This window comes from Galeopterus variegatus, unplaced genomic scaffold (genome assembly GCF_000696425.1).
Source record: "Galeopterus variegatus unplaced genomic scaffold, G_variegatus-3.0.2 Scaffold8094, whole genome shotgun sequence".
Lineage (NCBI taxonomy): Eukaryota > Metazoa > Chordata > Mammalia > Dermoptera > Cynocephalidae > Galeopterus > Galeopterus variegatus.
The window spans coordinates 29,430-53,272 of record NW_007734205.1 but is presented as its reverse complement, the minus strand read 5'-3'; the positions used below and the strand labels follow the sequence as shown (position 1 = coordinate 53,272).

At 41.1% G+C, this 23,843-nt stretch overlaps 1 protein-coding gene across 1 annotated transcript in view; it reads right to left on the bottom strand.

Annotated features, from left to right (window-relative positions):
* Window positions 1-23,843, bottom strand: part of THBS4 (thrombospondin 4) — a 44,100-nt gene that overhangs the window by 12,618 nt on the left and 7,639 nt on the right. Inside the window, exons 3-10 of the mRNA XM_008592604.1 lie at window positions 13,409-13,656; window positions 10,744-10,852; window positions 10,252-10,334; window positions 9,908-9,959; window positions 9,486-9,697; window positions 7,717-7,854; window positions 5,040-5,108; window positions 2,597-2,749 (exon numbers count right to left, since the gene is read on the bottom strand). Of these exons, the coding sequence (XP_008590826.1) occupies window positions 2,597-2,749; window positions 5,040-5,108; window positions 7,717-7,854; window positions 9,486-9,697; window positions 9,908-9,959; window positions 10,252-10,334; window positions 10,744-10,852; window positions 13,409-13,656 (1,064 nt within the window). The remainder of the gene's footprint in view (window positions 1-2,596; window positions 2,750-5,039; window positions 5,109-7,716; window positions 7,855-9,485; window positions 9,698-9,907; window positions 9,960-10,251; window positions 10,335-10,743; window positions 10,853-13,408; window positions 13,657-23,843) is intronic.

Below are 23,843 nucleotides of genomic sequence, written 5' to 3'. Positions count from 1 at the left end.
GTTAATTCAACCAGTTTCCTATTGGTGGGTGTCAGGTTTTTAACATCTTTTCTATTGCAAACAATGCTGCCACAGATAATTCTGGTACAGATGTCACTCTGCATGTGAGCCAGTTTCATAACCTAGAATTCCTGGTTCAAAGAGTATCTGTATTTGTAATTTTGAGTTATTGTCAAAACGTTCTCCATATGATTGTCTGATTTATTCTACCACCAGAAATGAATGGATAAGTGGGCAGAGTGGCTTCTGTGGCACCTCCCTGATCATTCTTGAGCCCCAGTCATATCTCCAAATCTAACAGCCTGCTGGATCTACTTCCACCAAAGGAGAAACCCTCCGAGGTGCTTCATCTCCATTCATACTCTTTTAACAGAGAAAGGTTCCCATGGGTGCCGTGCTGGGTCTGCGTGTCTCTCCTTCCCTGGAGATGTCTACCCAAGTATCCTGCCACCAGCTGCAGCTGAGAGCAAGCCTTCATTACCAGCAGAATAGGCATTAAATGACAGGTATTCTCTACCAGACTCTTTACAAACATTCTCTCCTGTCCTTGCAGTGATGCTGCCAGGTCTCCGTGATCCCATTTTACGGAAGGGTGGAGAAAGCAGAGTGCTGAAGTGCCTTGCCTGAGGTCTCGGAGCTGGGAAAGGAGAGCTGCGATGCGAACTCAAGCCTGTCCCATTCCAGTGTCTTTTGCCATTCACATTTGGCCCATGCATGCTTGTGAATTCTTTCCCCGAACTCCATATCCTAGTTGGCCTAATTAAGGGATGACTGACACCTGGGAGAAAGAGACCCCCCCTTCCAAGAGAGGTGACCCAGGTGGGAACGGGCTCCAGAGGAGGACAGGCAGAACAAGGTAAGGAAGATGAGAGAAGGGGACTCTGGAGATGACAGGGAGCAGTAAGTGCGGGGCGAGGAAAAGTCAGCCTGTGACAGGAGGTAAAGGAGAGAAGAGGGAGAGTCTGAGCAGCAGAGTGAGGGCCAAGGGAAAGCGAGCTTTCCGTGCCTCCCTGGGGAAAGTGGGTGCTTTCAGACCAGCGACTCCTAAGCTGCCTCGGCCTGGTCCCAGCCACCCGCGCTCTCCCTCCACACCAGAGAGTTCGACCGCAGGGGTCCCGAGAGCCCTCCTGGAACGGCCCCTGCTCCCGCTCACTGGCTTCGGCAGCGCCCTGGGAGGCAGGAACACTCAGCCATGGGGTATGGTCTTTGACTCATTTTAATAAGGAAAAAAATTTCCTCTAGGAACAAATACATTTTTAATGAGCCATTTTCTGGCAGATTAAATTATTTTAGTAGTCACACCAAGTTTATTAATCCTTTACCATCTGTCGTTGTGCTTTATTACCAATTCAAAAACATATTAAGAGCCCCATCACCCACCATCCCAGGGGAGTCATAATTTGTTCACAGAAAATGAGGATTTAATCATAGATACACACTTGCTTCTCAGCGACTGTTCTTTGGTAATAAACATGCCCAACCAACAGGAATTAGGGGAATTGTTGGGTTTTCCCCGTCAAACACAGCATATTCCTTCATCCTGATCTTGTTAAAGGATATCTGTACTGACAGAGAGGGCTGACTTTCTTATATTTTTTTTCTTTTACTTAGTTTTCTATTATTATCTTTCCTATTTGAAAAGTGATATGCTCATTGTAGAAAATTTGCATGTGTAAAGATAAAGAAGTCTAAGTCTGAGGTATAAAGAAGAGGGAAAAAGTCTCCCAGAATCCATGCTGCTGCTCCGAGGGGATCACCATGAACCTGTGAATCCCAGACCTGCGGGGCCGCCTGCTGAGGGTCCAGTGCAGGGAAGTTAGCAGGAGGGGAGCAGCCAGAGCGTGCGCAGTTCTCAGGGACTGAATCCCCGGGGCCTCTGGATCCTAGGCTCTGAGAGCGGATGGCAGGAACGAGCCTTCTTCCCAGAGTGCCCACTACAAGCTCCATGTGAGACCCGTGTCAGGCTGCTACTACCCTCCTCTCTTCCCGGTCTCCTCTTCCCCAGATTGACTGCAGGGCTGGGGAATACACAGGAGAGTGATCACTCACTGAGCTATCCCTGAATCGGGGTGGAGGGGGACACAGAGACTGGTGCCGTCCACCCCCTTCCTCTCACCTGCGGGAGACGAGAGGCTTCTCTCTGAGGGTTTACAACAGCCCCCACCTCAGCACTGCGACCTAGACCCTGGAGTCTTAGGCCGGATTTTGATACTGGAAATCATGAGTGAGGACAATTAGAAATGACAGCAGGTAAGCTTGTAAATTGTACAGACAAGAAGATAGGGTAGAAGAAGGGAAGGAGGCTCCTCCATGTCCCTGCTGCTGCCTTCTGGGGCCCACAGAATATGCTTGGGAGCTGGGGCTGCACCATCCAGGTGCCCAAGGGCATGGTGTCACCCATGGCCAAGAGGGAGAGAGAGGGACCTGATGGACAGAAGGACTTGAGGCTGCTCCCCCACAAAACTGTTCCTATTACATTCCGTGCTTATTTTGATTGTAACATTTTCATTTTTGAGTACTTTTACCCTGAAGCAAGTAGAAAAAGGAGAGGACGGGTGTTTCAGATGGAAGAGGAAAAAAGAAGTGAACAACTTACCACACACGTCACGTCCCCTTGTTTCTGTTCGATGCACTGCGCGTTCACACTGCAAGGATTCTTTTCTGGATTTCTGCAGTTGCCTTCAACTTTGCATCCCCTTGTCTGATCACCAGTGTACCCTGGTTTACAAGGCCCGCAGCGATAAGATCCCTGCGAGGACAAAGAGAAGATGATGAGCTGGGAGCTCAAAACTGTGAGCAAAGGTCCTCAGGTGGCATGAGAAGACAGGGAGATGATTTGATTAAAAAGCAAGTTAAGATTTTTTTTTTTACTGTTCCTTTGGCTCTGTTCCAATCAAGTGACAAAGAAACAGGTGCACAGAGAAATGGGTGGCTTGCATGGAAAATTCCTGATGAGGTAGGCTACTATGGAAGAAACCAGCAAACGAGCTGTCAGCTTCACTCCAGCGGCACTTCCAGGGCCAGGCAGGACTCTCCTCACCCTTTTTTTAATTTTTAAATGTGTGTGTATATATATTGAAGTGTGTTTTTTATTATTTTTTTCAGCCTTATTGAGGTATAAGGGAAAAAGAAAATTATATATATTTAAAGTATACCTCATGATGATGTGATATACGTGTACATTGTGAAATGATTACCACGGTCAGTTAATTAACACATCCATAGTTACCTGTTCTTTCTTTTTTGTTGAGAATGCTTAAGATCTACTCTCTCAGCAAATTTCATGTATACAATACAGTATTATGAACTATAGTCGTCCCTTGGTATCCATGTATCCATGGGGGATTGCTTCCAGGACCTCTGAGTATACCAAAATCCACATACACTTAAGTCCCACAGTTAGCCCTCTGTATACGTGGGTTCCACATCCCACGAATGCTGCACTTTCAATACATGGTTGGTTAAAAACTCTTCATGTAAGTGGACCCACACAGTTCAAACCTGTGATGTTCAAGGGTCAACTGTACAGTCCCCATGCTGTACATTAGATCCTCAGACCTTATTCACCTTATGCAGCTTTGTTGAGATAAAATTTACATATCATAGGAGCCACCCACTTAAAGTACACAGTTTAATGATTTTCGTCTCTCACGACCTCTTAATTGCCAAGTCCAAAGGATGCTTTTCAATGATCTTCCTTGTCTGTCAGCCCCAGTGGACTCACTCTCCGCTCACTCCTCGCTTGGCTTCTGCTTTTTTCTTTTGCCCCCTCTCTTCTTTCATTCTGGGGGTTCCCACTGTTTGGAGTTTTACCCACTGTCTACTTTCTTTCTCTCTGGGTGGCTTCTGTTATGACCTTTATACCAATGCCTCCCAAATCTGTTTCTGCAGACCAGCTTTGTCCTGGTAAAAAGCTAAGCAGCAATAAATCCCCATACATTCCTAAGCAGGACAGCGTTACAGAGAAGAACTCAGGCTCTGCAGCCAGAGTGGAAGTCTTGTGAGATGTGTGACCTTAACCTAATGATGTAACCTTTCTGTGCCTCAGTTTCTTCAGTTTTAAAATGGGAATACACATAGTGCCTATTCACAGTGTTGTCGTGAGGATTACAATAACTGACTTAATATTTGTAATGTACTTTTACTTACAAGCAAACTAGGAACCTAGCGGATAAGTAACTTTCCCAGGGACATATGGTAAGTTAGAAACAATCATCCATGGTATCAGTAGTTCTTTTGACAGGCTACTCTGCTATATCCTTCATCTTAGACACAGCTGACAGGAATAAAACCCATATCTAAATGTTTAAATTACAGAACTCCCTAAGTGCTAAGCATTTTGATTTAATACAAATGGCTTTTGAAAAATTTCATGAAAATAAGGAATACTTTTGCAGATTGTGTAGTTACCAGTAAAATACTGAACTATTAATATAAACCAACAAGCTCTTCATATTTTTAAAATACAAGGATAGTAATATTTTATTCAATAGTTATTTTAGAGCCCAGTACCACAACTTTTTTTTTTTTCCTTTTTGTCTTTTATCGTAGGATAGTAATATTTTATTCAATAGTTATTTTAGAGCCCAGTACCACAACTTTTTTTTTTTTTCCTTTTTGTCTTTTATCGTGACCGGCAACGGGATCGCAACCCTCGGTGTTGTGCCCGCACCTCGCTCAGCCAGTGAGCGGCCAGTCTGTATGTGGGATCCGAACCCTCGGCAGGAGCGCCACTGCGCTCCCACGCGGCGCACTGTAGCAGTGCACCACCAGGCCGGCCCCCAGTACCACAACTTTGATAGAAGATAAAGAACAAACTTGGCACTTATAAAATTGTCCTTATATAAAAAATTGCTTAGAAACTTACTCGTATATTAAACACTGAATCAGCACAAACTTTTGCCCTTATTCTGCCAACCAAATATATTATGTCCATGTGTTTTACGTGTGTTTTGGGGTTGTGTTCTATAAACAACCACTCATTTTAATATGTTTTAATAACTCGTTCTGCTTTGATAACATTTGTGAGAAATACGTACCAAGGTGTTAGTACAGACAGAGTTGAGAACGCATGCTCCATTTCGACACTCATCAATGTCAGTGCAGACCTAGTGCAGAAAAGTTTAAAGAAAGTTTAGAGAGACACACTGCTTAGATAGAAATACAAATGAATTTTCCTTTGTTTTGATATCTTTGTGTGAAGTGAAAACAAAATTTCAGGTAGAATAGTTATTTTAGCTATCACCCTGTGTTTGCAAGGGTCTATAGTTAATCTAATTGCAGATGAGAACTGCCTTCATGGTTTTTAAAGTTGTGCAGGAAAGACAACTTGTACTATTTATCTGTCCCACAATCTTTCTAGTCAGGAAGCTTTTTTATCTTCCTTGAGACTCAATGTTCTCCTTCTATCAGAGGATTCCTCTCTTTCTACAATTCTGGGAAATCCTCAGCTTCCCTCCACTCCTATCCTTTCTTCGGTACTACAATTAGACAAATACTGGACTTTCTTAGTAATATCTTCATTTGACTCTTAACCTTTTGTTTATATTTTCCATATCTTTATTTCTCTGTGCTACATTCTGGATATTTCCTCAGATTCACCTCCCAGCCTTTGAATTCCCTGCTAGCTGTGTCTAATCTGTTTTGCCCATCTATTGAATTATTAAATTCAATGATTATATATATATATATATATATATATATATATATTTGTCTTTTGTCTTTTTCCGTGTCCGGCAATGGATCGCAACCCTCAGTGTTGCCCCTGTACCGGACCGGGGACCGGCAACGGGATCGCAACCCTCGGTGTTGCTCCCGCGCCTCGCTCAGCCAGTGAGCGGGAACCGGTCTGTATGTGGGATCCGAACCCTCGGGCGGGAGCGCCACCGCGCTTCCCAAGCGGCGCACTATCCAGTGTGCCACCGGGCTGGCCTCTCCATGATTATATTTTTAATGATAAATGTTTTAGATGGGTATTTCTCTAACTTGCCTGTTTTTTCCACATCGCCCTATTCTTTAATTATGGTATATATTCCTTCTTTTATCTCTTTAGTTTTCTAAACTTATTTTATATCTATCATGTTTCTTCATGATGGTTTCTTCATATATCCACCATTTGGGTTACAAGCATATCTTCAGTAACCCTGGTTTTGCCTGTGGTCATTCCACTAGCCCTGATTTTGGAGTGTCTTCACGTAGTGCTACGTCTTTGACTTTAGCCAGGGTCCTGGGGATTTTCCTGCCTCGGGGTTGGTTTTTATTTTAGTTTTTTGGCTTGTGTTTCTGCATTGTATGTGTAACATAGATTTGAAGCTCATAACTGTACGTGGTACAAGCCTGGAGCTTTGGTTTGTTGTGGGCAATCTTAATTTTTGTCAACCATGTCTCAAAGCTGAAATCAAGCTGTTTTGTTGTTTCTGAGGGCTACTAAAGTTTTCCATTTCCTTGTAATGGACAGGGTAGTTCTTAGAGGCTCCGGGACTTCTGCAGGGGTGTTAGGTCTTTCTAAAGTTTCAAGACTACGTTTTCTGTATCCACGAAAGTGTTAAAACTCCAGCTTCCACCTCCTATCAGCTGTGGTGCTGTCAGCTTCCATTCACAGTTCCGGCTTTGAGTTCCCTCTTTGTTTTGGGAACTTACACCATTTCCTTTTATTTCTTTTGACCTTGGGATGCGTTAAAATTTGTTAAGTTTTAGCAAGGTGGCTTCCTTCTGCTTCAGTTCACTCTATCATATTGCTGGAAATCCACTGGGAAGTGCTCCATACTAGCTTACACCCAGCACCTTCTATTTCATTTTGTCTATTTTTCTGGGTTTAGTCTTGGAGATTTTGTCTTTAGAGGAGAGGAAGAAAAACTTTGGGTCATTCCTTTAATGTCTTCTTATCATTCTTATGTGTCTAGCTTGCCTCCTTTTTCTAGTCTAAAACATGATGCCCTCCAGAATCCTTTGATAGGCAGCTAGGAAATAATGAACCCCTGCCCTTCTTCAAAGGGAATAATTTCCCCAAGGCAGTAAAATATATTTATAGACCAACCATTTTTAAGGGCTAAAAACATCAAAAAGAATTTCATAGTCAGTCAGTTAAATAATGGCAAGGATATAGTAGAACATTTGGAAATAAATGGAGACTGTCTTGAAGTACTCAAATGCTTTATGGCAATTTATAGCTTATATAAGAGAAAGGGTAGGTTTCCTCAGGGGATTATTTCTACTCTTGAAATCCGCTCATCTCTAAAACAGCTTCCAATTGGCAACAATGATTCTATAAAAATGACCTAATTTTTCAAAGCTTTTATTTGTTTCCCTGATTCTCAAGTTATTCTGCAGGACAAAATGTTCAATGTCTATCAACAAAATAAATGTGAAACCATGCCACATAGCAGTCTTACCCCACTCACTGTTTTTCTAGTGAACCTCTATTATCCCAACGTCACAGCTTCCTCCTTTCTAAACTTTACAAACATATGAGGGTACTTCAGACAAACAAAAAGTTCATGGAAAAATAGAATTGAAAGACAATACGACTCTTCCAATGAACTTTGTGAAGCACCCTTGTATACTCAGGAATGAGTTGAAAAACTTCCTAATTTGTTCATCATGCACCATGACATTCCATATGGCATTGGCTGCTTAAGGAGGTACTGAAGAGGTAGGAACTAATCAAAATTGTTCTGTTAAGATGAAAAATAAATAGAAACCATAACTTCAGCCTACCTGCTTGTTTGACTTGGCAAAATTGATCCCTACCCCCTGCACCATGGGCCCTGTGAAGCCCACCGGGCAGGCGTCACATCTGAAGCCAGGAGCCAAGTTCACGCAGCGCACGCCCAGGTAACAGGGATGGTATTTGCACTGGAGACAAAAAAAGTTCAAAGTCTTCAGCCACATGGAGAAAGCACTCTCAAACTTTCCTCCATTTATGCACATGCTTATTTATGCCTTTAACTATTTTTTGGTGGAAATAAATGATAAAAGGAAATAAAAGCTTCCAACTTCATAGTTACCCAGTGAATCTCCGACCTGCACAATCTGGGATTGCCTTTTAGTGGGCCTTACTGTTTTACAGAATAATAGCACATCCAAGTTGAAAGGGTCCTACATCTTAACCAGTCTATCTCCCAGTGTAATAAGCTTGCTGATATTCTAATTTGGAATTTACAAATCTCTGTGTTTGAACTGTATCCCTTTGACCACTTGTCAACTGGCTGTTAGATGACTCCACTGGCATTAGTGAACCAATCACTCAAATAGAAAGACCTTGAAAAGACAAAGCCAGGGCAGGGGCTTCTTCATTAGGATGTAATCCACCAGGGTCTGTGCCTGCCTTCATGCCTTATCAAGTTCGTGTCTATTTCAAGGCTCCTGGAGTCTAGGAAATTGGTTCCTAGAAAGACCTTGAAAAGACAAAGCCAGGGCAGGGGCTTCTTCATTAGGATGTAATCCACCAAGGTCTGTGCCTGCCTTCATGCCTTATCAAGTTCGTGTCTATTTCAAGGCTCCTGGAGTCTAGGAAATTGGTTCCGATCCTTTTTTAAAACCACTTCAACTAATGTAAAAAACATGATCACTTCCTGCCTTTTCAAAAGGAGGAAAATTCCAGTTCACAGATAAAAACCAGATGTAGTTCTGTGAAACGTGTGCACATGTTTCTGCAATTGAGGGATTACTACACCATCTTAACTGCATACTACCAGGGAGAGGTAATCAACTGAGTGCCACCATGAGCCCACAGGAGTCCCGTGGGTGTCAGTGTGTGACTCAGTTCCCTGCATGCGCCCCCTCAAGTCCCCCACTTCTTTCAGCCTTCCTCTGGCTGGGTGGAAGGGGAAAGGTGCATTTTGGTGGCAGCCTTGCTACCTACTATGGACACACTTTGATACTGAACTATTGGCTGGCTAACCATGGTCTTCAAACAGTCTCTTCTGGTGCTCTGCCAGCCTGTCAAACCGCCCGTATTTTCTGGATGTGCACTCTCTGGCTCCATCCCTGGGCACTTTCGGTTGCTCACAGGTTACGGGCCTCCCCAACAGGTCTTGTTGGTGTGAGATTCTTCTCTGCTCTTCTATTTTAGAAAGTCTGAAGAAATCTGTTATAACTCCTGAAACATACCCTTACACAAATCCTCCCCTCCCACATTTGCAAAAGTGTGAAAAAAGCAAAATTGTAACACAAACTGCTTGAGAGAAACAATCAATACAAATGTTGAGTGTAAAGCAGAAATCCAAGCACTGTAGCAACATGGACTGTTACAAGAGTCGGAAACACGGAGAAGAGAAATGACAAACAGCCACAACTCTGTGTCAAGCTCCTTCCCCGGCTCACTGCAGCTCAGGGTCTCCAAGGTTTTATAAGGAAGCAGCTTTTATGGAGCCTGGAGGACAACCCAAGTCATCACTTCGCGGTCAGCTTGACTTCTTTTTCTATGAGCTGTAGGGTATGGAGCATGCTTAGGGAGCCCCTGCCCTGTCTAACTGAACTTTTACCTCATCGATGTCAGAGCAGGTGATCCCGTTTCCTGTGTGGCCCTCAGGACAGGGCCCACACTGAAAGCCATCTCTGGTGTCAGTACATTGGACGCCTCGGAAACATGGGTTGGAGTCACACTGGCGTCTTGGGCGTGTTGGGCGTGTTGGGGGTGCTTGGGGTGCTGGAGGCACCAGTGTGTTTGGTGTTGGATTCTGTAATCCGGAAGGACCTGAGGAAAACAATAATCCATAGGCTTATTCACAACCAGAAAAACATATAAGATACAAAGTGAAATGTGGTTTCCCAAGTTAGTTCTTCCCTTCCTTCCAACTCTGTGGTCAACCTCCAGAAACCACAGTCCACGTAGCCTCACCTCAGGCCCTTCCTTCGGTCTGCATCGTCCAACTCAGAATGAGCCAATTACTAGAAAAGAACTTACCACAAGCCTGGCATTCAGCTATGGTGTTTCGCAAAAATGTTGTTTCCTTGACCTTTAGAAATAGGAAGGGGGGAAAAGATTGAAAAGTAATACTTGATATACTCCAAAAATAAAAGCAGCCATGTGTAGCCAGCTATGAAACACTTCTCACAGTAGTGCTAAAGCAGCCCGTGAAGGCTCCCGCTCTGCCTGGAGCCCTGGTATCTTTATCCCCATTTCCAGAGCTCTTCTAGCAGAGCCCTGGGGTGGCAGGCTGCGCTGGGATCCCTCTCTGCTCCACCAGCTCCTACAGAGAGCGCTCTGATGAGGCTTGAGCTTTTCTGATGATATATCTGGTTTGTTACCTGCTGTCTCAGAAGATCCTTCACCTCTCCCAGTAGCTGGTTTAGTTGTGTCATTTGATCCATGAACTGCTGATTAAAGCCCCCTGCAGGAATAGTAAAAGTAAGGAGTATTAATAGTAAGAAGCATTCAGCCAGTGACAGTCATTTCTAAGTGACTCAAAACCAAATGATTTTCCAGAGGACCATCATGACAAGATGATTCAAAAACCTAGGGTATCTGAATTTCATTTGGGGCAATTTTTCTAATTCACCTAGAACAACAATGATAGTGATGCCACTGGCTAGTCAGTGCAAATTCATGTGACTTATAAAAATGCAAGTGCAATGAAAACATTGCTTGCCCTGGACTTTGCACAAAAGCCTGATTTCTGCAGATATGTTCTGTTGGGCTGCCCTGTTGACAGCCCACCTTTCAGTGATGGGACCCAGCCCACTGGAAGGCCTTGGAGTCTGTCTGTGTTGAAGGTGTACAAACTGCACAAGTGACCACACCTGTGCTTGTGGTGGCCAGAGGCTCACTCTGCTGCAGGAAGCAGTCTTGCAGGTTGGCCACCTGGAACAGCGAGCCGTGCACCACCAGCTTCAGCTCTTCCAAGAAATCCTGGAAGAAATCACATTCAGATCACAGATTGCTGACGGCGTTCAGAAGCCAATGTACTTGCATACTCATGCACTTGTCATAATAGTATACTTGTCACTGTATACTTGGACTCTGACATCCTACATAATTTTGTAGGTTCATATTTTTCCTAAAGCCTGCCAGCCCTATCTTTTTGACTGAAGCAAATATGGAAGCAGCCAGTAGCCTAGAGTTCATCAAGGCAGCTGAGAAGGGAAAGACAGTTTTCCTTCATGGTAAATGAGTTATTTTGTGGCAGGAGACCCTTAAGAATTGTCTGGAATTTGCTTATGGAGTTTAGACTGTAATAATAAGGTATCGATCCCAATTTTAAACAATATCACTTTTAGGATGTTTAGCAAAGCCTCTGATTTCCTTGGGTTATGTGAACAAATAAACAGTATCTTCTATGATCATTAGGCAGTTAGCACCATATTTTTACATTATTGGTTGATATCAATCATTCATTGTTAGTCATAAAGGCAATTTCCTCACCAACCCCCCCTCTTTTTTTTGCAACTGGTTGGTATAGGGATCCATACCTTTGAACTTGGTGTTATAACACCTCAACCCTTTATCTTATAACTTTTACTTGTACTCACTTTTATTTTATCTATATATGACAGAAAAAGTTTATGTTAACCGCCAATGTAAAGTTATTATCCTTATTTTAGAAATGAGCATGTTAAGGATTTTCAGAGAAATTCTACTTTTTAATCTAGCTCAGATTTATGCAAAACATGCTATGTAACAGATATTGTGTTGAACATCAGACTATAAGCTCCATGGAGGCAGGACCTCAAATGGTTCTGCCGACCACAGTATACCTAATGCCTAGAATGTGCCTGACTGTTGACTAATTGACTGATTGAATGAATGAGTAGGTGACTATGAGACCAAGCTTCTGTGTCCCTGCTGATAGCCCAAGGAAGGAGAGCTTTTGAGAAAACTCCAACTAGTATAGTTTTTTTTTTGCTTCTGCTGATAGCCCAAGGAAGGAGAGCTTTTGAGAAAACTCCAACTAGTATAGTTTTTTTTTTTGCTTGTTTGTTTGTTTTTTAAAGATGACCGGTAAGGGGATCTTAACCCTTGACTTGGTGTTGTCAGCACCACGGTCACCCAGTGAGCTAACCGGCCATCCCTATATGGGATCCAAGCCTGTGGCCTTAGTGTTATCAGCACCACACTCTTGCGAGTGAGCCACGGGCCGGCCCCATCAACTAGTATAGTTTCTGATGACCTTGTCATGGTTGAGTCCTGACTTCTAGAAACTGAATTATTTGGTGGCAGACACTAATTTCTATATTGGCCAGTGACACAATTTCTGACTGTCATTCTGATTACTTGGGTTGCTTCGGGAATTCAGAAATAAAGATTAGCATATCTTTCTATTCATTGATTTTTTCTCTATATAAACATGTATTTTTATATATACATATAATATATATATATATACACACACACATGACTGCAAAAACAAAACAAAACCAACAAACAAAAAAATCATGGATTTTAGTTTTCTTGGAAATTCTTCTTAATAATGCTTCCTGTTGTTCAAACACACAATTCTAGGATCAGATTCATAGTTTTTATATTACTGTCTGAAACTTCACAGCATTCCTACTTGTCATGGAAATTATTGTTTACACGTTGCCTCTTTGTACAAAGGGCTCAGAGCAGCTTGTAACTAAAGCACATATAATGAAACAGTAAAATAGAAATGGAAAACAAGGACTGAGAGATAGAAAACAATATTGTGGGCCATAACAGATGAATCAGTTATCTGATTTTGGCATTGACTTCTATATCAGATAAAATTCAGGCACTACGACCAGCTATACATTATTGGGAAGGACAAAGAATACTAGTTCTTTATAGGAAACAAAGCATTTCCTAGCACAGAATTCTAAAAGAAATGTATGTGGCAGTTTCTACAGTAGATGCAGTGATATAATAAAAAAATAACCATTAACATGGCATAAAATAGAAGACAGAGGTGATGGGGTTTTTTAAGACCTGTGGAACTATGCATGGAACTTTTTGTTAGTGGATGTTCTGACAAGATTTGTAAAAAATGTTGCTCCTAGTGCTTGGCAGTTTCTAATCATTCTTTTTTATTTTCATTAGAAAGGATAATTAGTAACATTACAGAAAGATTGAAAATAGATAATCATATTACCCTAAGAGCGTTATTTTTATTTTAGCTATTTCTTTCCAACTTTACAATTGTATCCAAAAAATGTGTACTTATCATTGAAAACAGAAGCTCTCAATTTTGGCTTTACATTAGAATCAGTATTTTTAAAAATGCTGATGCCTAGGCACCACCCCCACAGATTCTGACTCAATTTGACTTGAGGGTGGCCCTCTAGCAGTCACTTTCCAAGTTCCCCAGGGGGTTCTAACATGCAGCCAGGGTTGGACCCACTGCCCCTTCACAGGGACAAGCTGACACATTTTGCTCAGCACACTCCTTTGCACTCCCCAGGCCTTGGCTGCCCATCTTTCCACTTCAGAGAATGTTTCAGGGGTTCCTACCTGTGCCCTCCTCTGGAAAGTCCTCAATTCAATGGACTCAGGACTCTGGGAGAGGCCAGAAAAGGCTCTGGGGAGATGGTGAATGGAGTCCACTTGGATACAGTCCAGGTAGAGCTCTATGGAGCCAGACCCTCGGTGCAAATTGGTTAGTCTCAGGAGGATACTGTGCCGCCGCCCATCAGCCAGCTGCAGGTTGTTGAAAACCACCAAATGGATCTTCCCATCATTCTTCAGGTAACGGAGGATGGCTGGAACCAAGCACAGATCAATGAATGGCGTGAGGGGGAGGGGGGTGGGTCTGTGCTGAGCAGCTTCCTGCTCATTAGAAAGAACCATTCTTCAGGTAACGGAGGATGGCTGGAACCAAGCACAGATCAATGAATGGCGTGAGGGGGCGGGGGGTGGGTCTGTGCTGAGCAGCTTCCTGCTCATTAGAAAGAACGTGAGCACTTCGCAACCACAGATATTGCTCCACCATCTTCTGTGTGCCAGGCACCGTTCTAGGCAGGGCAGGCACTAGGCACTGGGAACCCACCCTCCCCCTGAATGGATGGGTGATGATGGACAGACAGACTATAAGTAGCAAATTAAAAATAAATGATACAATTTCAGGTAGTGATAAGTGCAATGAGCAAGCAGAACCCTATAAGACAGAAAACTAAAACCCGAGTAAGCTTCTAAGTAAGCCTGGATTCTAAAAGTTTACTTAGTATTACCATGGGGCTGCGTGCTGTCCTTGGTTGCTTTAAATCCTAAATTTCGACTTATTGCAAGCCTCTGAAATTGGAATAACTACATATGAGGAAAGTGAAGCTCAGAACTTGCTCAAGTACATAGGAAGTGGCAGGACTAGAATTTGAAACTGAGTGTGGTTTATTCCACAACTAAAGGAATGCTCTGCATGGACAGGCCTTTGTAAGCATATATCAAAACCAGTGTATTCTGGCATATTGTCCCTCAGCAACCCATCCCCACACATACCAATGCTCAGTTAGAAAAGAAAAGGGATCTATAGCTACAAAAGAGGGAGATCCACTAGCTTATTTTTGGTTTGTCTTTTTTTCTATGCAGGTAGCTATCTATTCACATATCTTCTCAAGCTCACTAAATGAAAATTCACTCTGGTTTTCAGCCTTGCTTCTTACTCCACTATTGTCCTGAATATGATGGGCCCTGAGCTACGATCTGTTCCTGGAAGCTGACTCTCCATGAGTGGAGCCCATTGGCTAAAGTTTGCTAGAAAGACCAAAGTAATTTGCTTCCAAAGCCTTAGTGAGTCTACCAAAAATCCTTCCAGGTCTATCCACCAGTACCACTTCTAAACCCAAATTCATCACCAGAAACCATCCCAGGAACAAGGTTGGAGGTTGATTGCAAATGCTGCTGGGTGACTGAGGTGGTGAACATAACACTGCAGCTGCAAAGCTCCAAGTCAAAGTCTTTGATGCCCCAGGGCGAGGAAGCTTGAAATTGGTAGAACTTTTCTGGAGGGCAATTTCATGATGTGTACCAGAACCTCAAACACGTATAGATCCTATGGCCCAGCAATGCCACTTGCAGGTACTGACAATAAGGAAATTAAAAAAAAAAAAAAGAAGAAGCACCAAGATGTATGGATAAGAATATTCACTTCAGAAATATTTATTATAATAAACATTTGGCACAACATATATGTCTAACAGAGAGGGCTGGAAACTTAAATTATGGTATAATCATAAAATGGAATATTATGCAATAGTTGAATATTAAAAATACAAAAGATATTTTAGGTAAAGAAATCAGTATTTTAGGTAAAAAAAGAAAGGTTCTATAAGTCAGTATAGTTTCATTCAGAAAAAAAAGTGTGTGTGTATATACATGTATACATACAAATACAGAAAATTAGAAGAAAATATGTCAACATTAATATGGTCATTTGCTGGGTATTTGGATGGTGTGTATTTTTCTTCTTGCTCATCTTCATTGTCTAACTTTTCTACAAGAAATACACATTACGTATATACGAAAAAGTAGAAAAGAAATGTATTACACTCATAAACCTAGACTGTGCTGTCAACGTGTATGATTTGTGGCAAGTAACTTGGGCCATCTTTCCTCAGGTACCTTTTACGCAGAGTGTAAAGGACAGCTTAGTGCTGCCCAATCGACTTGCCAGCCAAGAATACCCGTTTATGTTGCAGTATCAGCAAAGAAAAAAATCACTGTTGTGAAACTTTAAGGATATATTGTAAGGCTTTCTCCACGTGAGACTTTCTACGTTCATTTTCCCACCCCTTCTGGACTTTGAGTAGATTTGCTTATTTGACCATGGTCTGGAGAGAGCCGGTTGGCATCAGGTTCTGTGATAGACAGAGATGGCAGGAGGAAGGATAAGAACGTTAATTTCAGAAATAATATTTGGCAAGTCTTGTCAAAAGAGTTGGTGAGACCTGGCAAGGCAGACTAGCTAGAAGGACTTTCTATGATGATAGTACAATACTAAGTCTCCTGAAGTAAAGTATTGGTAAGACTCAAATAAATGTGGTATAAAGAGAAAGAAAATAATGAGATGAAGGAAAATAAACACAAATAGAAATTCTTGAGATATTTCTGGGATACAACAGAATTTTTACCCCTTTATTTAATATGAATCGTTGAGAGCTTACAATAGTAATTGCATGAATGGAAATTGGAGGCATATATACAACCATCAAAAGAGGAGAAACTGAGCACAAACATATACGCTAACTCAATTTTTTTAAAACTTCTATTACTTTACTATTTAGAACAGTTTTGCAAATACAGTCCAGTAAAAATACCTCTTCTGCCACCAAACTTGAATTAGGTCATATACACATTTACTCAATATCTCCTTGTTTTAATTACAGCCACTACCTCTGTTCCCCACATTAACTGTTTAAGAGGACACACATAGTGGCTTAAAACAAATACTCTTGATTTTCCTCCCCAAACTAAGATTTCTGTGAAATCCAAAGTAAATATATTTTCTTGGGCATGTTGCCTGCTTTTAACAGGCCTTCGCAGGGCATGTGGGCATGGTTTATTTTCGTAACTCAATAGCTGAGTTTAATTTTATAAATAGTACCTAGGGGAATACTTTATAAATAGCAGGTGCACATTAGTTGTTGTGAATATAAGCTTTCAGTGATTAAATGGTTGCATTTAAAGCTTTTCATATCAAAAATAAAAAAGCTTAAAGAGGGGCAATTCAATATCTTGTTCCCGGTAGCAAACCTGCTATTGTGTTCATACTCTCATTGAAGGGGATTCTGTCCTTCTGTTTTTTGTTGCAATGCAATATCCAAATGACAAATCCCTCATGCTTTTAGATCTTGTGACAATAGCAAGAGGAAAAAAAGGAAAAAAAAATCACGGAAACTTCTATCTTCACAATGTCTGTTAGCAGAACAATTACCAAGCGCCATGACATTTACCATTCTTCATACTTGATCCAGTAATTCTCGTTTCTCTTATGACTTCCATTTTTCATTTTTCTCTTTTACCGCAAATTCCTTGCTTCAGTGCCTCTACACTTATTTTCTCCACAGAGCAGTGAGACTACACGAGACGGCAGAAAGGCGCCTGCTCAGGAAACACGTTTCACATCAGTCATTCTGAATCCAACTGATGTCCAGAAACAGAGAAAGCTCTGGCCCCAGGGGAGCTGCCACCTGCTGGGTGGGAGCTTCCCCGACCTTCTCCAGAGGCAGCACCAGGGGGCGGGGGAGAGAACAGACATGGTTCCCTTCCTGTCGCCAGCCTCCTTGTCCAGTGCTCACCTCATTCTATCTGAGCCCAATACACCCATAGCAGAGGGAGCAGAACAGAGCAGAAAATACCACCGGCAGAACAAGACAAGCTTCCTGCCCCTGCAGGAAGGAAAGAGAAACCAGCCCCTTGGGAAGCACCACATTCAGGAAAACAGGCCCTGGTACAACTCTGTTTTTTCAGCTGCAGTACGTTCTGTTCACACGTTCTATTTTCACTTGCCACCAGCTGAACAAGTGATTCTGGCCTGGCTACCTTGCAGGGCTGGTACAGAGAACACAGTGCACTGAAACTGAAAGTGGGACTGAAACTGAAGGCTGTAGGTCAGCAGGTGTTCAAATCTCAAATGGCATCTCTGCCTCTACTCTGCTCCATCTCTGGGCTTCTGTTAGATTCCCAACTCACCTTCCTACTTTAGGTCTCTTTCTGCACTGATGTTTTTGGACTGATAGATGAGCTTCTTATAGGACTGTTCTGATCAAGTTATTGCCTTCTTCAAGCAAGCACACAACAAAGGAAATGAAGTCCTTCAATAACCCCCTAGTGGTCTCTAAGTACAATTAATGTCTAAATTTCTCATCCCAGCACTGGCCCCAATTTTCCCATAACTGTAATTACCCTCTATGCTTGCTGCCAAGCATCTGAGAGCCCCAATACAACTAATTATGGAATGGAAAAATAGAGTATTCATGTGTCCATTCTGATTTTTGTTACCCACAATTAGATCTTTTTTAAAACGTGGGGGCACCTCCTACTGGTTTATTTACATAATCTTTGCCCTCTAAACTTAGCATCTTTGTGTACTTGATAATTTGATGTCTGATTTTATGGTACTGTCCAAAAGCACATTCCCATACCTGGATACTAGCCTGACACAGAAATCACATAAAATATGATTAAATACAATCTCAGTAACAGGCAGGAGATGAAAAAGCAAACCCAAGAGATGAAGATTTGAAATATTGCTGTCTCAGAAAAGAATTTTCAAAAGGCGCTTTTTAAAAAGTGGACCTGGTAGTTAAAAATACTATGATATGTTGAATGTCAGAGTAAGTGAAGCAGGGTGCTAGCTTTAAAGAACTGGAAATTATAATATTTTGTCTGTGTGGGCAAAGGAGTCCAGAACGACCTGGTCTGCCTGCAGCAAACTGATGAAGGTAGTCTGGGGCTTTCTGCTTTGCTTGGCAAATGGCTTTGCTCTTTGGCACTTTTAAAGCCATCACTGTTGACCTTTCCTCTTCTTTTTAAATAATTGTACATTTAAAGATTGCCTTCTTGCCATTAATGTCTTTTGTGATGAATATTCTTGTGTGTCTTTGCTTATTCATCTTGATGCCCTATACACTAGGTCTTTGTGACTTTAGCGTTTTGAAAATACATATAAAAGGTAAATCATCAAATTGCTTTTTCTGAAAATACTCTGGGTTACTCCTGGCTGTGATAAATGCAGTCTGTTTGTTTCAAAATTTTCATATAGTGGTTTGAACAAATGTAAATTTTATAGAGCACACACACACAGCAAAGAAACTATCCAGTGATGGGGCCGACCCCGTGGCGCACTCAGGAGAGTGCGGCGCTGGGAGTGCAGCGACGCTCCCGCCGCGGGTTCGGATCCTATATAGGAATGGCCAGTGCGCTCACTGGCTGAGCGCGGTGCGGGTGACACCACACCAAGGGTTGCGATCCCTTACCGGTCAAGAAAAAGACAAAAAAAATAAATAAATAAAATAAAGAAACTATCCAGTGATGGGGCCGACCCCGTGGCGCACTCAGGAGAGTGCGGCGCTGGGAGTGCAGCGACGCTCCCGCCGCGGGTTCGGATCCTATATAGGAATGGCCAGTGCGCTCACTGGCTGAGCGCGGTGCGGGTGACACCACACCAAGGGTTGCGATCCCTTACCGGTCAAGAAAAAGACAAAATAAATAAATAAATAAAATAAAGAAACTATCCAGTGAAAGGAAACACAGCAATTACATTAAACATCTGCAGAGGACTTTATGTTTTGAAAAATTATGAGACTCATCATAGCGCGCAACTATCTGGTAGGTGACAAAGCTGTGAGTGTGCACAGAATCCCAAGGTCATGCAGTAGGAGAGAGCTGCAAAGCAATTTCTTAAGCACTCATGGAATCTCTGTAGTCTTAGTAGAATCACAGAAGATTAGCATTATAAGTCATCTAGCTTAATATCTCACTTCACAAGTCTCTTCAATAAAAGAGCAGCCTCTACCAGCACATTTCCAGTAACAAGGAACTCATTACTTTGCAGAGAAACCCATTCCACTTTTGGATAGCTCTCCAAGATTTTCCTAATACAGAGCCAATATCTGTTTCCTCTGACTTCCACCAATGGATCCTAATTTTATTCTTCAGAGCTAGAGACAGATTTAGTCCTATCCTCATTCCAAATGACATTCTTCAAATATTTTAAGGAAACTTTCATCTCTCTCATGTCTTTTGTCTGGTTCCTTTATTTCTTCAGTTCCTTTGACTTTTCAATTTAGATGTGGTGAAAGAAAATGGGATCTAGGTAGGTGCTGGTTTAGTGACTCTTCTCAAGGTAATCTCTGATATGACAGTGTCTCTGTAAACTGTGTCTATGACTAGATACATTATTACAGATGTGGCCAGAACAATTAAGATAGAGGGAGACTATTAACTTCCTTCACCTGGCCAAATATATGCATTAATGAAACCTAAAACTTAAGGAGCTTTTAAAAACAGTTGCATACAAGATTTGGAACCAACCTAAATGTTCATCAATGGATGATTGGATAAAAATAATGTTGGTATATACACAATGGAATACTACTCAGCCATAAAAAGACTGAAATTCTGCCATTCGAAGCAACATGGATGAGCTTGGAGAAAATTATGTTAAGTGAAATAAGCCGGGTACAGAAAGAGAAATACCACATGTTCTTACTCAGATGTGGAAACTAGAAAAGTTGATACCAGAGAAGTAGAGAGTAGAATAGCGGCCACTAGACACTAGTAAGGGAGGGGAGAGTGGCAGAGGAGAAGGTGGTCAACGCATACATTGTAGAGAGATAGGAAGAACAAGATCTAGTGTTCTAAAGCAGTATAAGGAGACTACAGCCAACAACAAATTACTGTATAACTTCAAGTAGCTAATTGAGAGGATTCTGAATGCTCAGAAAACAATGAGGTGACAAATGTTTGAGGTCATGGATATGCCAATCCACCCTGATATGATCATTGCACATTGTATAAATGTGCCCAAATATGACATTGTACTGCATGAATATATAAAGTTATCATGGGTCAATTAAGAAAAAATAAATTAAAAAGAAAAAAGCTTTTTCAGAGACAGAAATAGATTAGAGATTACCAGAAACTGGGGGGAAGGAATAATGAGAAGTGACTACTTAATGGGTGCAGAGTTTATGTTTAGGATAATGAAAACGTTTTGGAAATAGATGGAGGTGCTGGTCACACAGCACTGTGAATGTAATTAATACCACACAATCGTATGTTTTAAAATGCTTAAGATGCCAAGGCCACAGGTTCGGATCCCTATAGAGGGATGGCCGGTTAGCTCACTTAGGAGAGCGTGGTGCTGACAACACCAAGTCAAGGGTTACGATCCCTTTACCGGTCATCTTTTTTAACAATAACAAAAAATAATAAAATAAAATGCTTAAGATGGCAATCCTTATGTTCTATGTATTTTACCACAATAAAAAAACCCTCTAAAAAACAACACACTGAAAAAACCCTCAACGCCCCCCCCAAAACCCCCAAGCAGTTGTATATAGTATATGTTCATTTACTCATTCAAACACACATTTTTTGAGGATCCCCTTTGTGTCAGACACTATGCTCAACCTAACTGATTCTCCCTTCTAACTAATCAGGCCCAACTTCGCTTAGCTTCTGAGATCAGAAGAGATCGGGTGCGTTCAGGGTGGTATGGCCATAGACCCAACACTGATTGACTCTTAATGTTGTTGCCTAGAACTCAGGATAGATCTCCCATATCCTGTAGTTCTGCAATTTACTTTTTACTTCCAGGTGACTGATTTCCATTTATTTTTGTTAAATTTCATCTGCTTCATTGTGGCCCATTATGTGTCATCTGGTAGGACCTTGTAAATATTGATGATGACATCCGGCATGTCCAACCCTTTTCCAGCTTTGTGCCAATTGCAAACACGATAAAATACTGCCTGTCTTCACTTAAATCACTAATATGTTGAACAGTTCAATGCCCAAGACAGAGCCTTGTCAAAAACCACTAGATACTTTACTATAAGGTGACTTACCAGCCTGTAGCAGTAGTATTATCTAGCTCATTTTTTGTTTGTTTGTTTAGCAGTTTCATTTTAATCAAAGCTTTTTGTTCACTTGTAACCAATCATCTATGAAACCATTTCATATCTTTTTTTATGTATTATTCAGAAAGATACAATGAGTGACTTCATAAAATCCTCTTCTGAAGTCAAGATACATTATGTTCACACCATCTTGTTGATTTATCAGCTTACAAATATTACTGAATAAAAAAGTTTGGCACAAATTATTCTTAGTAAACCCATTTTGTCTTCAAAAAAACCCAGATTTCTTTCAGGAAACCCCCAAATACATGAATAATCATATAACCCTCTGGAAGTCTGTCCTAAATTTCGCTGGCCCGTGGTTTTTAGAATCCACCTGTCCCTTCTTTATAAAAATGGAAACATTTGCCTAATCCCAGTATTTTAGGACCTTTCTGTTCTCTGTGATTCTTAAATATTACCAACAGTAGCTTCACTATCACTTTATTGAGTGCTCCAATATATAATTACCTGGACATGGATAATTAAACTCACTAAAAATTCTGTTCTCTGTGATTCTTAAATATTACCAACAGTAGCTTCACTATCACTTTATTGAGTGCCCCAATATATAATTACCTGGACATGGATAATTAAACTCACTAAAAAGACTGGGTGTTTTTCAGCTATCTCCTCACCTAGCTTGAGTTTTTGTTTTCTTTTAACCATTTTTGACAATTTGAAGAATATTTTCCTTGATAGGTAAGAGGGAAAAAAGAGCTGACCATTTCTGACTTATCTCAATCACCTGTTAATCTTGTATTATTTAATCCAGGCAGTAGATTCCTTATTCTTCCTTATTCTGAACATAGCTAAAGACACCCCTTTTATTATCTTACATGTGAATCACTAACTTTGACTCAATTAGGTTTCCACTTTTCTGTCCTAATGATTATAGTTTTGCACAATATTTTAAAATTTTTTCCATCTTCTTCATATGACCACTTTAAAACTGAGCTCATTCAAGGACACCTCATAAGAATATTGTGAAAGTTAAAAGGGAAGATGAGTGTTGAGCCTTTAGCACAGATCAGGTACATTGTAAAGGCTCTGTAAATATTATATTAATGTTTAGGGACCCTCATTTTTTCTCACTCATCATTGGATCCAGAATTTTAATTTTTAAGCTCTCCTATCTCTCTTACATTCTATTTCTCTTTAGCCTGAAGCTTCAAAACCATTACTGTGAACTATTTGACATCTCCTGTCCTTAGGCTAAGGAGTTTGGCTGACTCTCTCTACTCATTACAGCAAATTCTTAGGGTTTACTTCATTTCCTCAGCACCAAGTTGTTCTGTGACAATCAAATTAAGCCTAAAGATGCAGTTCTTCTCGATTTCTTTTTCTGAAAGGCAAGCTGTCATCAAGGCAAGCAAAGAGTTCACTAAACCATCATCTTTGGAAGATGGCTGCCTAAATAACAGATATCCATCTCCTTATCTATCTCTCTATCTTACACTTTTTAAGAGCCTGAAATTTTTATTGAGCTTCATAGTCTAAAGAAAGTGATTATACTTTATATAATTCAGTTCTTGCCATCAACCTGTGAGGTAGTTATTATCATCCCCACCTTAGAGATGGTAAACTGGGGCTAAGAGAGATTCAGAGATGTATTCACGATGACACAGATGGTAAGATTTTTAACTGTGACTCAAACTCAGGATACTAACTGGAAAACTGCATATGCCGGATACTAGAAAAGAATCAACCATATCCTCTATCCATCCAGGTGGTACGATGCTTATTTCTATCAAGATCATACTACCTGTATTATTAATAATCTGAGAGATAATTTCTACCAGAAATAATACTGCCTGTATTTTCTTATATTCTCATGCAAAAGGTCTTCAAGACTCATTCACTAAAAAACCTTTTTGAGCACCTACTTTGTGATAGATATTGTGTAATTCCAGAATTCCCATAATGGTGTATGTCTTCTTAAACAACCAAGTTTACTCATGTCAGCCTCCATTTTTTTCTTTTCAATCTCTTCATAAACCACTTCTATGCACAAGGCACTGTGCTAGGTGCTGCAGTAGGTATAAAGATAAGGGATGCTCAGTCCCTGAACAATAGAAGCTCATAACCTATTGGAGAGAAGACCTAGAAGCAATTCAAGTACAAGGTACCCTAAGATTAGTGCCTTCCTTAAAAGGTACAAGTCATCTAAGGAAAAATATCAGAAGGAGTTTGAGAAAGGTCTTAAATGTGTAGAGTTTTGATATCTGTAGATGGTGCAGTACATGTACTGGGGGGAGCAGAGGGCAATAGCAAAAGGATGGAGAAGGAAACACAGCATGAAAGGGCCCAAGGGATGGTAGCTAGTCCGT